Source organism: Taeniopygia guttata, chromosome 3 (genome assembly GCF_048771995.1).
Source record: "Taeniopygia guttata chromosome 3, bTaeGut7.mat, whole genome shotgun sequence".
Classification (NCBI taxonomy): Eukaryota; Metazoa; Chordata; class Aves; order Passeriformes; family Estrildidae; genus Taeniopygia; species Taeniopygia guttata.
The window spans coordinates 2,581,461-2,596,208 of NC_133027.1; the positions used below are offsets into that span (position 1 = coordinate 2,581,461).

At 46.8% G+C, this 14,748-nt stretch overlaps 1 protein-coding gene across 4 annotated transcripts in view; it reads right to left on the reverse strand.

Moving 5' to 3' along the window:
• Positions 1-398: 398 nt before the first annotated feature.
• KIF13B (kinesin family member 13B) overlaps positions 399-14,748 on the reverse strand; it is a 118,608-nt gene continuing 104,258 nt past the window's right edge. For 3 of the 4 annotated variants that reach the window (XM_072926260.1, XM_072926259.1, XM_072926261.1), the window contains 3 exons: positions 9,476-9,538; positions 7,016-7,988; positions 4,218-4,628 (listed from right to left, as the gene is read on the reverse strand). In XM_072926260.1, the coding sequence (XP_072782361.1) occupies positions 4,351-4,628; positions 7,016-7,988; positions 9,476-9,538 (1,314 nt within the window). In that variant the 3' untranslated portion in view covers positions 4,218-4,350. Of the gene's footprint in view, positions 4,629-7,015; positions 7,989-9,475; positions 9,539-14,748 lie in introns of all 4 variants that reach the window. The other variant, XM_041714966.2, reaches the window with a different exon arrangement.

Here is a 14,748-nt window from a genome sequence, read left to right on the forward strand (position 1 = left end):
GGCAGGGGGTTTCAAGGACATCATGAAATGTTGAGGGGGGGGTTCTCATCACACCGAGGCCTTGGCGGGGTTGAGGCACCGACCTCACTACAGACCAACCTGGAGCAAGGCAGAAAAGTCCTTGGGATCCTCATCCCACTGTGGATATTAGGGATAAAAATCTCCCTCAAAAGGATGGTCAGGCGTTGCCACAGCCGCCCAGGGAATTCTGAAATCACCATCCCCGGAGGGATGTAAAAGCCACGTGGATGTGGCACCTGGGGACATGGGTCAGTGGTGGCCTTGGCAGTGCTGGGGAACCACTGGAATAAATTTTGGAAGCTTTTCCAACCTAAACTATTCCCATTCTAAACATTTTGGTGCCACTAACTGGAACAACAAAGCACAGACATCCCAGCTCTAAAGAAGATGTTTATTCAGGTCCTGCAGGCGGCATCATACGTATGATACAATATTACAGTCAATTTAGTATGGTACAGAAATAATTAAAAACTTTACAGCTCATTACAAAGTCTCTTTGGATTTCAGCTCATTTAAAGTACCCGGAGCCCCTGCAGAGTCTGACCCTGGCAGGGCCACACGAGCTGGGACCAGGGAACCCGACGGGATCGTGGTCTGGGAACGGTGGAGAGGGCAGAAACCAAAGATGGAGACGGGAGATGGAGGAACAAGACACTTAATCGTGACCCTGCTCGAGGTGTCGTGAAGTGTGACCAGCCCACACCGTTCCTCACCGCCTCATTCCCTAAAATCCAGGCACCCCGAGGCTGCCCAGCCCCGGGATAAGGCACTGGGAAAACGAAATGTTGTGCAAAGAACCGAGGAACCGGCGGTGGGACAATGGGAACATCACCATGGACAGGGCTGGACAACCCCCAGGCCCTGCTCAGGTGGGGTTCCACCCCTGTGGGGAGGAATGAGGGGCTCTGCCTTTGTAGGAGAGCATGGGGGTGTTGGACATTCCACCCCAACCACGGACAAACCCCTCTGTTGAAGGACCTGGGTGGTGTCACCACACAGAATTTGCTTCTGTTCGTTTTCCTCAACTCTACAACATCGTGGAAAGGGCCAAAACCTTGGGGTGAACAGGCTTGATTTTGGACATGGAGATCAAAACAACTCAAGAGCTGAACCTAACGCAGGAAAAAGGCGTGGCTTGGCTTGAGAAAACCCCAAAGAGTCCCTCTGAGCAGCCTCCTCTTGGCTGGCCTGGTGCCACCAACACCCCGTGGGGAGGAGGGATCCTCGGCCTTGCAAACATGGGAGGACGGAGCCTTTCCAAGCCACCAACACCATTTTCCAAGGATCTGAGACCCACCCCCAATTCAGGGACACAGCCAGCAGGACTGAACCCCCGAGAGACACCAGAGGAGATGAGACACTCGATACAAATGACACTCTCCTGCATTAAATATTCTTCCTCCCTGTATAAAGTGCATGAAAATCTTGGAAAAATCTGCATAGCTATTCACAGACCAGCCTCAGTGCCGGGCGGTTCCAGTTCAGAGCACCTCCCCCTTTAGGCTGAGAGTAGAGCTTTTCTAATATTATCAGTAAAAAATAGATATTATTACCTCCATGATGACTTTTACCTCTTTTCTGGTTTGCTTAGCTGGGGCAAAGTAACAGATGGCTTTGAGTAGAGGAACGTGCACTCACTGTGCCAAAAATTTGAAAAACGCCTTTAGAAAACACCTCACCTGCCCAGGAAAGCTGTGAGGGAGCAGGAGAGAATCAGGGAATCCTCCAGGAACACCCTCATGGCCAAATTTGATGTTTTATTTCCGATGTCAGAGGAAATGGTGAAAACCAAGAGAGCTCTGAGCAAGGTCCCCCTCCAGGAAGGCAGCACAGGCTCCTCATGCTCCTCCTGGAATCACCCCAGCCCTACTGAACAGAATTCCTTCCAGGACCAGTTATCCCAGAGGAGGGACATCCCACAGTTATCCCACAGGCTGCTCAAAGCACCCTTTACACCCCTCTCCGTGGTTCTGCAACACAACTGGGGGTGGGAGGAGAGGGAATCCAGCCCGGAGCAGTCGGATCAGCCTCCAGCCACCAAAACCATGGCCAGGGCTGCAGCCCAAACAGGCCAGAGGAGTTTATAACCAGCAGCAGAAACAGGGAATCACCCACCCAGCTCCTTCTGCTCCTCCCCTTCACTCCTGCAGCCTGGACACTTTTCCATGGGAAATCCTGGACTCCCAGGCAGCAGCACAAGAAAAGAGGTTTCAAAAGGTTCCTCCCTTCACATCTCCCCCAAAGGGGCCACCGAGCAAACATGGAGGAGTTTTAAAGACATCCCTAAATCCAAGTGTCTGAAATGCTGAGACTAAAAACACACAACTCTGGGGAGGGGCTGCATCACATCAGCTTCTTCCGGCAGCACATCAGAACAAAGTGCAATTAAAAACACGATCAGGGTGGAGTTCACAGAACCAACAAGGCTAATTGTAAGTGTAAGAGGCATCAAATTAATTAGTGGGTGGTCTTTCATTGGCAAGACTCCTCAGACCCCAAAACAAAGAGTTTCACTGTATGGGTTGTGTTCATAAAACCAGTTTTAATTTTAAAACCCAGGATTTCAGCATCAGAATTCTTTACTACCAAATTCCTCCCCCATCGTGGCTTGGATGGACAGGAGCTTCGTGCAAAGGGAAAAAGAGGGAAAAACTGTACACTAAAAATATCTTTAAAAAGCTGCTCTGTACATTTTATATTAAGATTTCTTGAGGAAAATTTAGGAAACACTGAAACTACTTACACCAAGCTGGGAGGATACACAACCCCTGGCAGTTCTATGCAGGCTGCATCGGAACCCAGCCCGCTTATTTCTGCTACAGATTAGTTTCTATTTTAATTTTATTCCTTCTGCATAAATGATATTAATTACAGTAAATCAGCATAATTATCTCCTTCACTAAGCATCCCTATCTCCTTTGATACCAATGGAGCTTTCCCTTGGACCTCGGAACCAGATGTTTAAGGCACTTGGATACCCACGCGCAGCGACTGGAAAGATATTAAAGTTTAATCATTAATTTAGCATCCTAAATAGTCCCCACGTAGCTAAAACATCTATTGCTCAGGCTGTCCAATCCCCCTGTGATGACTGAACAAGATATAAACAGCTCAGGATAGAAAAATCTGTGGCTTTTCAGGATTTGATAGGAAAACAAGCGTTGGCCGATCTGTGCATGGACACAAGGACAGGGATATGTCACCTGTGCCACAGGCAGCTAAAAACCAGCCACAAATAAAATCAAGTTTTATAAAAGCCAGCCCAAACCTCCCCCTTTCCAAGAGAGAGGCTGGTTCTGGGGGCGACAGAGGCACCTCCTCTTTGGATCGGCGCTCGGGATGGTGCTGGGAGAGCTCCTCTGTGCAGCGCCGGGCGGGGGATGATTGTAAAGCGCAAACATTTCATGTTTTAAAAGAATAAATAAAAATAAATAGACTGGATTGATCCTGCTACGAGGACAGAGACACCCTGCTTGGCAAAATTGCGAGTGTCTCCAAAGGCTGGGTGGGAACAGGGAAGCACTTCAGTGCTGACACCTCTGCAAAAATCCTCTTGGACCACAGGGAAAAACTAAGAAGGTCCTGCTACTTTGGGGCAAGTGAGAAAGGGGATCCTGTCGTGGTGAGAGCAAATTAAATGGATCAAAAATCAAAAATAGGACAGAGTAAGCCACGGGCTTTCTCCCATTCTCAACAAACCAGTGGGGAAGACCACACTGCTTTCCACAGGCGAGTGGGGTAACGGGGCAGTGATCCAAACGGGCACTGGTCCCAGCCACATAACCCAAGGACTGCTGCTTCTTTAAATAAAGGGACTTTAGGGGTTCTTTATCTCCGAACAAAGTTCTACTTTCACTTTTCTGCCTGTCTGGAATCATTCCCACCTTGCCCTTTCACGGCGGATTACACAATACTGACACAGCCCTCACGGAATTACAACAGAGCTGTCACTGTGGGGAGGTTCTTCAGGAACTGCCCTGCACTTCCAGGGAAGCACTGGTGCCTGGGGAGGATTTTGTGGCTGTTGGGAATCTGTGGTTTGACCAATTTTCCTCTGAAAGGAGGAAGAGAAGGAGCTCATTACACACACCCAGCGCCGCGCGCCGGCTGCCGTCGGTTGTTCCCGGAGGCGTCAGGACTTGGGAAAGGAAACAAAGGATCCAGCACCACGACGAGGCAAAGAATTATCATGTCAATCACCAGAGCAGAGAGAACAAACCCTTCATTAGCGTTTGCCACCAACTGGAAGTTGGGACGGTTGGTTTCGCTTCCCAAAGCCACCGGCTCTCCCCTGGCCACATCCCAAGGCGTTTGCTGGGCTGGGATCTCTCAGTTCGCCCAGGATTTCCTGTTCTCCGCGTTTTTCTGGCTCTTCTCCAGCCTCAGCGTGGATCCTCCTTCCGACCTGGCCAGGGCTGTGAGGGAGGCCAGGTTGGAGGTTGACCCGGAGAAGTTCCCGCTCCTCCTGTTCTCCTGCAGCCTCAGGCCGGAGCTGCGGCGCCGCGCCGGGCCTGTGGCCCTCCTGACCCTGCCCGGCTTCACCAGCAATCCATAGCCTGGGTTACACCTGAAATACTGCTTCCCCCCGATGGAGCCGTCGTTCTTGCCTGCACAAGAGAATCGGGGAGTCACAGACTGCTTTGGGATGTGAGGGACGTTAAATCCCGTCCCGTTCCAACCCCGGCGCCTTCCATTGTCCCAGGTTGCTCCAAGACCCATCCAACCTGGCCTTGGACACTTCCAGGGATGTGGCAGCCACAGTTTCTCTGGGTAACCTGTGCCACCCTCACAGGGAAGGATTTTTTCCTACAAAATGGGTTTTATTCTGTGCAAATTCTACTGCACCCGGAGAAGGAGGCAAGGAGAAAGTGCTGAGAGGGAGAAAAACTTCCCTGCTGAACACCAGCAAGGCCACTGCATGGAGAGTGACTCTGAATGGGACATTCCACCTTGTCCTTCCTTCCCACTTGCTCTATAAATTCTCCAGAAGTGGTAAATAATCACTTCTATTACCAAAGTACCAGGAAGGAAGGAAAAACAGACATTTAGAAGAGCTTTTGGCTTTCTGAGCTGAAGTTTGAAGTTGATTGTCACTCTTGCCGTGTCGTAAACCCTCCACAGAACAGGAAGGACAATTTGTCTATGCTGGTTCTATTGAGATCTTTCTATTTCTCATCTTAGATAATTTAAAATTCTCAGGGAAACTGTTCAGGGATTGAACTACTCCCACCCATAAATGGAAGGTGGAAAGATCCAACAGCTCTTTAAATGACATAAAGTCACGTCTGTGGCTTTTGGGTGTTTCCTTCTCCCTTCCACCATCAGCACGTTGGGTCCAATGTACCCTCGCATGGCCAAGACCTGGATTTCCATGTCCCTGCAGTTCTGTCCCTGTTTGCAGTGTCACCAAGACACCACTCTGTGACAATCTTCCCCAAGTGAAGCTCCAGATGTGCCAGAAGCCAACTATGCTCCAACAAATCAGGGTCTTACTCCTTGTGGAAACAGAAGGGGGTGGAAAAAAAAAAAATTCCAGCAACATCAGCAGCTGAGTCTTCATCAGGCTAAAAATCTCTGACTTTTCCCTGGAAGCTGCTGCTTACTGGGATGTTACAGAAACAACACTGGAGCAGCCTTGCAGAGGGAAGGTGACCTTCTAAAATTGAAATTAATCAGTAAATATATATTTTTTTTTTTTTTTTTTAATAAGGCACAAATCCAGGACTGAGGAACTACTACAGCTTGCAAAAGGATTAAGAGCTCCAGTTTGCTTTCCAGGATGGAAAACCCCAGAGGAGTTTTCTGAAAGCAGCTGGGAAGTCACTTCCCAGTTCAGCTCTGATGAGGACATGGGGGGGAACAGGGAGATTTGGGCACAGATCTGGATCTTGGATAAACTGCTCCAACCCCAAATGTGCAGCAGGGAGGAGCGTAGGCTCCTGGGATGTCCTGATTCACCACCCAGCCTGGGAATGCTGCACCTGGCTGAAAGGATTGGAATAAGGAGTTTTTCATGCGGTGGCTAACCCAAATTCTCTCACTGTCACTGCACCTCTCCTGCATTTTCCACTGGCACTCCCTGACTTCCCCCAGTCCTGCCTGCTCCTGGAGAGGAAAGGGGTTTGGAAACCTGGACTCCAGCAGGGATCAATCCCAGCCATCATTTTCCTCTCCTCTTGTGCTGGAGACACCCCATTCATTCCCCTTCAACAGCACAGCAACAGCAGCAGCCTCCCCAGGAACTGCACCCTGGGTTCCAAAAAAATCCAGGAAACCATGAATTCTGGGAGTTCCACAGCTGTACAGGTAAGAGGCAGGGATGACAAATGAGATGGTGAAAGAAACCTGAAATTATTTATAAGACCTGGTGGTCAGTGGATGATTATTTCCTACTCCTTCTCAAATATATAGGGGCATGTATGTGTGTATATATATTTTTTTTTTTAATACACTATAAATATACACACACAGAGAAATAGTCTTTTGCAATTTTAAAGCTTACTTTAAAATAAAATCCTATTACCTCTTAATACCTATTAAGAGACTTTGCAACTCATTTAGCCTAAATGTCCCTTTGAGCTAAATCCCACAACTCCTGTTGTGCTTTGAACACCCTTGTCCTCACAGCAGAAGCCCAGAAGAGAATCCTGTGGACACAAGGCCTGCCTCCTGCAGCTACTGCTTACCAAACTGCATGGAAAAGGAATCCTGATCCCTACTTCTAGTGAAAGAAGCAAAAGAAATGACTGAAAAGGGACAGTCAGGGATCACAGAATGGTTTGGGCTGGGATCTCAAAGGGGTTGGGAGTGAGAGCAGGTTTGGAAAAAGATGACAGCAGGGAAGACCTCTTACATATTCCTTTTCAAAATGCCTCCTGCAATGGGCAATGAACCCCCCCAGTGGGTAATAAACACCCCAAAAAGCAGCTTTAAGATGAGCTCTGCCAGCTGGGACTCGCCAGCTGCTTCCCAGCTGATCCAGGGGATGCTTTACCTGAAGGCAAATCCAGCTCCACACCAACCCACGTTCCTTCCTGGAAGTCTGTGGGCCCGATGTACCTAACGGTGCCCGTCTTATTGGTGCCAACTGTGACATATTCTCCCTCCTTCAGCCACTCGGGAATTTCATTGGCATCTTCAGAGTCAGAAATCACCTCCAGCTTTTCCTCTGCTGTCTCCGACCCATTGTGGTTCAGTCCACGGGCACTGGATTCGTTCTTTTCTCTTTCCTGCTGCTCTTCTGTGCCCAGGGAACTCGTGGGATCTGATCCCAGCATGCTGGTAAAGGATCTCAGCTCTGATGTTTTCACCTTCTGGATTTTGAAGGGGGAGGCTGCAGCGCTGGGCTGGTCGGGATGAGCTTTGGGAAACCCCAGTTCTGAAGCCCCGGTGGAAGTTTCCTTTTTTCTGGCTTGTCCTGCTGACTCCACTGATTGTTTGGATATTGACTCCTTTGGAGTGGAGGTAGAGAGAAAAGGTTTTGCATCAGTGGCTGCAGAGGCATCGTTACCCTGCTCGCTGGGACAAGGAGAAGTGCAAGACTTTCCATTCACTTCGGGGCTGTCCCTTGGCCTGGGGGGAGCACTTGGAAGGCTGCAGGTGGGGGGATTCTCCCTCTTTGTGGCCACAGAGCTCTCAGAAGCCCTGTCCTGCACGTCAGAAGGGACCTGAGCCACTGCAGGAGCAGGGGAGTCACTCCCTGCAGGTGTTGGACCTCCCGGCTGAGCCACAGCATCGCTTCCCGCTGCCAGGGCCTCAGAGAGGGTGGCTGTGGAGACACTGTGGGAAAAATACCCACTGGAGGCTTCACTCAGGGGGCTTGGAGGTCCCTCCTGGCAGTCCTGGGCCTGGGTGTCCCCTGTGGGCTGCTGCAAAGGCACTTTGGGTGTCTTCTCCAGACTCTTGTACACTTCGGGTGTCTGCGCCGCATTTTCCAGTGGCTGCTTTGCTGCTTCCTCTTGGTTCATCTGAAACACAGAGGGAGAGTGAACACGGGGCTGTGTTATCCAAAATATCTGGGCTAAAAGCACAGATTCCAGACCTCTGGCAAGCACCAAGGCTTTGAGCTTATCTAAATCCCTGTGTAGCTGCCATCTCCAGAAGATGGAAGCTGATCCCGAGTCAGCCCTGCCAGCGTGGGAGGATTGTCAGCTCGCTCCTTCCATCAATAAGGGAAGTGTCAATCCGGAGAAATACGCTCCACAATATTTACTGAAGAATTATTTATACTACAGGAGTGGTCATTTGCTGTTTCAACAGCAGGATTTATATGGAATGGGAACCAGCCGTGATCCATAAGTCTCTCACAGTTATTTGGCTTAATTCTCCGGGTGGATAAATCATCCCCCAGCACCTAAATTGTCATTTCTGTCCCCGTTTCCAAATGCCATTCCCACCTCAGAGCCACCAGCACCTCGCACTTCCAGAGGATGAAATTAACTGCACCTCATGAGATTAACAGCCCATTTCAGTGATGTATTTCTTGGCTGTAAAGTTTACTAAATCTGATAGATCAATATCTTTTGCCAGCACATGTACTCTAAAAGATTAGGATGTCTCTAAATCTCTTTGGGAAGGAGGGAGGGGGGAGAGTGCTAATAGTAAGGGGAGCAGGGGAAAGAGGTTGGAGAAGGGCAGATTTGAACAAATCCTATCTCAGGTGAACGTTTTTGTTTATTATTCACAATTTTGTGATTTCTCCCATCTAGTGGTTGAGTGTCCCAAATGACAGGATTTTCAGCTTATTCCCAAAATGCCTTTTGCAGTAGAAACTTGAGCAGCATTTGAAGAAAGAGGGATTTGACTGGATTAGTAGAATTTCAGAACCAAAGGTTTGCTATTGCTAAGTAAAATACAATAAAAGAAAAAAAAAAAGAAGTATTTTTTAAAAAAAATATTCCAGCAGATTAAAAGCATATTGCTCACTTTCCTATGACAAGGGTGGTGTCCATGTGGACTCAGGAGCTTTGCTCTTTTCTCTGGATTTTCCCTTTGGATAACACACAGTTTTTTAAGACAATAAAAGCACAGTGGGAGGAAGCTGATGTGCTGCTCAGGAGACTGAAATTCTGCTGAAAAATGGGAGATCACAGGCTCTATTTTCTCTCCAGCTTAGCAAGAGTTTTTCCATGATATTATGGCAAAATGGGGAATTAAGCTCCACACTTAGAATTGCCACATCCTGCTTACAGACACTGTCAGAGCCTAGAAATTTTCCTTTTAAAAGAGCAAACCAGCTAAATTTTAGCTAATTATCTGCAAATGCCTTCAAATATCCAAGTGTGACCAGGAATAGGAGAGGAGATTTTACCAGGACCTAAAACACCCAGCAGAATTTCACTGTCTCACAGAGAGGCAGCAGCACAAGTGTAACAGGTTTTAAGCAGCTGAAGCTTTGGCCACCTCTGGCAGGTGAATTTAAAAATTGTATCCTCACGTCCTGGGATGTGCTCACCTGTTTTATCCTTGCAGCACTGGCCTCCAGACTGGCTGACTGAACCATAATTCGTGGGACAGCCTGGTGGGGAGGGAAATGAAGAGAATCATTCAATGGAAGGATTAAGTATTGGCAAACTGGCAAATGTTAAAGCTTGCGTTTGAAAATTTGGGATCTTAAGCAAACCTCTGTCACAAAAGGATGGAAAATGAAACTTTCAGTACTTGAAATGGGTTTGTCAAAAAAGAGGGAGAGAGGCTTTTTACACAGGCAGAGGGGAAGGGTTTTAAGCTAAAAAAGATTTAGGTTAGATATTAGGATAGAATTGTTCCCTGTGAGGGTGGGGAGGCCCTGGCACCCCTGGATCCCTGGAAGCGTTCAAAAATCACCTGGATGTGGCACTTGAACACATGGATTGGTCCTGACCATGGGGGTGGTGCTGGACTGGAACTTCGAGGCCTTTTCCAACCTTAAGGATCTATGGTTTGGTCTCCAGAACTCTTTCCCCTTTCCCCACTCTCTAAATTCAGTTTGGATCTGAGCATTACTGGCTTTAACACAAAAAGGAAAGCAGAATCCAGGTCTGTGCATCCCCTTTTCCAGGAGGATATTCCCACTGCCTGCTGCACGGGGCTGGACACGCAGGCACTGACAATAAACGGCCCTCACTTGCTCCATATTCAGGTTTTTATGTTGTAGATTTGAAATAATCCCTCTCCTGAGACCAGAGCAGCACACTGTGACACCTGGTAAAAATCTGAGGTTATGCAGCTGGCTTGGGCTGTCACACAGGAGGGGAAGGAGCCACCACATCAGTGGAGAACCTCGGGAAAGGGAAGCATGAAGAGAAGGAGAAACAGGCAGAAAAAAATCTCTTTAGCACTGTTAAATAAAGCACTGCAAGGGCAAGTTCAGACTTTGAGGGGCAGAGCTCCTTAAGGGAGACACATTACACAATTTGGGAGCTGCCTGCTTTTATTTATTTTTTTTCCCCAAGGATTCCTTCTGTACAAACACACATGCAGCGCTCAGCTCCCAGACAAGTGATTCCCAGAGCTCAGCACTCTGTTGAAAGCACTGAAACCTTCCAGCTGAAGAGTGAGGAACCTTCTCTTGATTCCCTTCTAAGTCCAGTAAAGCAGGAATATGACTGATCTTACCCTCAAGAGGAATAAACATGGGAGAGAAGAACAGCTTTTATTTATACAGAGTTTGTGCCAGGCATAAAAACCAAGGTGTTTCAAATTATAGAAAATAAAAAAAAACAAAAAATGGACAAAACCCCAACAGGGTCACCATGGACCCAAATAAATTTTTTGAAGACATTAGAGCTCCAGTTCAATAAAAGGAAGCAGGAGAGGAGGTGTTTTGGCTTGTTCCTAATCCTGCTAAATGAAAATTCACCACTGGAATGGGGCTCAGAGCAAACTGGCTCTGTTTTGGGTGCACAGGTTTGTGCATTTTGAGATCCTCACTGAGCAGGACCTGGGGCTCCAGGAAGCAGATGGATCAGAACAAACCACTGAAGAAACCCTGCAAAGTTTAAGTTTTATGAAATTTGTCCAACCTTATTATCCAGAAATAAGCACTCAGAAATGGAATAAGGAGAAGTATTTAAAGCTATTTCTCATTTCCTTTGATTCCCTTGTCTCCCTTTAAAACAAATAAATAAACTGTTTGTTTGGGTTTTTTATCTCTCCAAAATCTCCAGTCTTACAGCCTGCAAATCCAAAAAAATCTAAAAATCCAGTTGGCATCACACAGCAAAAAAAAAAAAGAAAACCATTAGGTTTTAATCACTCCTCATCAATTCTCCTCCTGAAAGGATGACAGATCTCCAAACTACAGAAACTTTGCCAAGCAAAGTTCAGAAAAACAGGGATAAAAAAGCAATTCTGAGGGGTGGCACTTGCCCAGCTTTGGGGCTGACAAGAAGCAGCTGGGCAGGAACCCCCTCAGAGGGCACCACACCAGACCTGTGGGATGAAATGCAGAAAAATTCCTTGGGGAGGGGGCACCCTGAAAACAAAGTGTTGGGACTATTTGGGAAGACATTGCTGGATGAAAAATATTTCTGGAGCCAGAGCCAAATTCTATCATTAAATGTTTGTAGGCAGTGGCTGCTAAACTCGACGTGTCTATTTATCCACGGCCCTTTTACAGGGATGATTTCTGGCAGAATTTCTTCAACCAAGCTGACAAAACACGGAGTGAGGGAGAACATGAAAGCTTTTCACTTTAAAGCATCTTTGATTGTCTTCTCCTAAGAGCTGCTGCTCTGTGCAGGGAGATGATGAGGATATAAACAGCTGGACATGCCCCAGGTGGGTGCACTCACATCCCAGAAATCCCCCAAGCGCTGGGATGATCCCACACTTTGGGCAGCAGGGATGGGGGAGGAATTCTGCCCCTCTCAGGTGAGACCCCACCTGCAGAGCTGCCCCAGCCCTGGGGCCAACATCAGGAGGATGTGGAGCTGCTGGAGAGAGACCAGAGGAGGTCATGGAGCTGCTCCCAGGGCTGGAGCCCCTCTGCTCTGGAGCCAGGCTGGGAGAGCTGGGGGTGCTCACCTGGAGAAGAGAAGGATCCAGGGAGAGCTCAGAGCCCCTAAAGGGGCTCCAGGAGAGCTGGAGAGGGATTTGGGACAAGGGATGGAGGGACAGAACACAGGGAATGGTTCAAACTAAAAAAAGTGGAGATTTGGGTGGGATATTGGGAAGGAATTGTTCCCTGTGAGGGTGGGGAGGCCCTGAGGTTGCTCAGAGCAGCTGTGGCTGCCCCTGGATCCCTGGAAGTGTCCAAGGCTTGGAGCAGCCTGGGATGGTGGAAGGGTCCCTGCCCATGGCAGAGGGGTGGAACTGGGTGAGCTTTAGAGTCCCATCCAACCCAAACCATTCCAGGATTCCACGGTGATTCTATAACTCTTTGATTTTTTTTTTTTTTTTTACATTTTCTGCTCATTGAGAGGTCACTTTGCCTGTTCTCTGAGGTGACCAAAAGAGAGCCCAACCCGCCACGCTGGTGAGCTTGAAGAGCATTTGTGTGTTACTCCCCAGTTACAGGGGCACCAACATTAATCCTGAATGAACATTTTTTCATCTCATATATTCCACATCTAAATAATGGCCACCTCTTCAAAGAGCTCAGCAAAACACATTTGGTATTTCTGTGTCATTACCCACTTTGTGAAATGCCTCTGGCAGCAGTGACTGATGCCCTCAGTGCAAAGCCTTTGATTTTGTGACACTTGGATGAAAATCCCTCGGTATTAACACCCAATATGCAGAAAGTTCAGTGGCATTTAGGAGAACAAATCAGGCCAGTGCAGCCAAGAACTGCCCTGTGAATGGCAGGAATGGCTTAGCCAAGGTTGATACAATCCTAAAAGGATTTTATCCCAAACTTCCACTGCTCTTCTCTTCGCTTTCCCATCCCCAGAGAGGAGTGGCTGAGCCCAAGGAGCCTCCCACTGACAGTGCTATGGTCCCATCACTATTTAACAGCAGCTGCTGGGAACTTCTGCAGCAGAACAGAGATTTAAACCCATTAAACAGAGATTTAAATCAGTTTGGAGCACTCAGGATAAAATATTTCCACAAGGCAGGGATGCAGGGAGAATTCCAAATTCCCTAGTACATAGCCCAAAAAAAATATTCAATTTTTAAAAGGTACCCCCCTGCCCTAACAATATTCCTCTTGAAAATTATTTTACAATCGAGGGCAAAGTCATTAATCACTCAAATGAAAAATCTCCCACCTTCCACAAGGAGATCTGAAATCCAGTGCAAGTTAATTTGTTGGGTTTTTTTTTGTGTTTGCTCATTTTCTTCTCTAAATACACTCTGTATTTAAATATTAACCCAAACAACTCCCTCTTATTCCACAGTCTATATGTTAAATGTTTCAGCCTGTAAGAAGACTTCAGAATTCCCCATTTCTGGTACAATTTATACAAAATTAACCACACCATCTCCTATGCAGCTCAATTACTTTGCTTCTAGGTCCTGGCAGATTAAAAGAGTAATTCATACCCATTTTTAAGTTAGTTTATAAAGAAATTTGAGTGGTTTGAAACTTCCAAAGCCAGTTTTCCACACTCATTCTCATCAAAACCTATTTGTACTTGAGGATGACAGGGAAAACTGAGCTCAGAAAGAAATCAAAACACCAACAACGGAGTCACAAGGAGACACACGAGCTCTGCTGACTGCAGCATCCAAATGATTTCTCACTTGAAACTCTGAAGAAGAAAAAAAAAAGCCTTCAGGATGTTAAAGAAGGTTCTCCAAGGCCACATTATTTACATTTGATTAAGAAATGTCAGTTCTAGCAATTATACTGTGCACCAGGCCCATGCATGAAACCCTTATTTTTTAATGGACTGCCAGAAAAGGGGTTTTGTCTATTTAGAAAGCCTTTCATTAACTGCATTTCATTAGTTTTTAAGATTAATTTCCATGTCTGCATCAGAAGGTGGAAGGCAAAGAAGTGACAGCTGCCCTCTCCACGTGGCTACACCATAAAGCAAAAATGAATTATATGGAAATTAAAGAGTTTATATATTTTATTTTTTAAAATAAATCTGTGACTCAAGATCTCTCAAGTCATGTGCTAACAAAAAGACATCTGAGCATCCAAAGAGATTCTTGGATAGGAAGGTGACCAAAATCCACTCACCAAACTGGCCACAGGAATTTCCTTCTGCCACAGCAATGCCAAAAAGCCAGAAACTGGAATTTAATATGTCCATTTTTAATGTCAGCACCCAGTGATGCCCTGAAATGTGATAACACAGGCAGTTCCTGGAGGGCCATGGGGTCACAAGGGAAAAGAACAGGAATTCTGCTCGGTGCACACTGGGAAAGCCTCAGCATGTGAATAAAAAAAGAGGAGTTTCAATTCCTGCATAATATAATTAAACACAGACAGATGAAACTCTGCTTCTCCTTCCACCTGAATATTTCACACAAGGATTTTAAGCTTCTCCCCATCAGCAAGGAGGGTCAGAAGGCTCTAAATCTTGCACTCTGTGCTTCTCAGCTTTTTCAAGAATAGGCTGGGAAAATAAGAAGCAATTCCAGCCATCGAGAAAGGTTTAAATTGTTGGGGTTTTTTTTAAATTTATTTACAGACTACTAGCAATTAATTTAAAGGCACGAGATAAAGGAGAAAATAGGCATTTTCTAACTTTAAAGTATATAAACAGCTTCATCAGAACCCAATCTTTTAGGTACATAAACAGCTTCATCGGAAGCCGTTCTGCGAGTTACATAAAGAATCCTATTATGCCA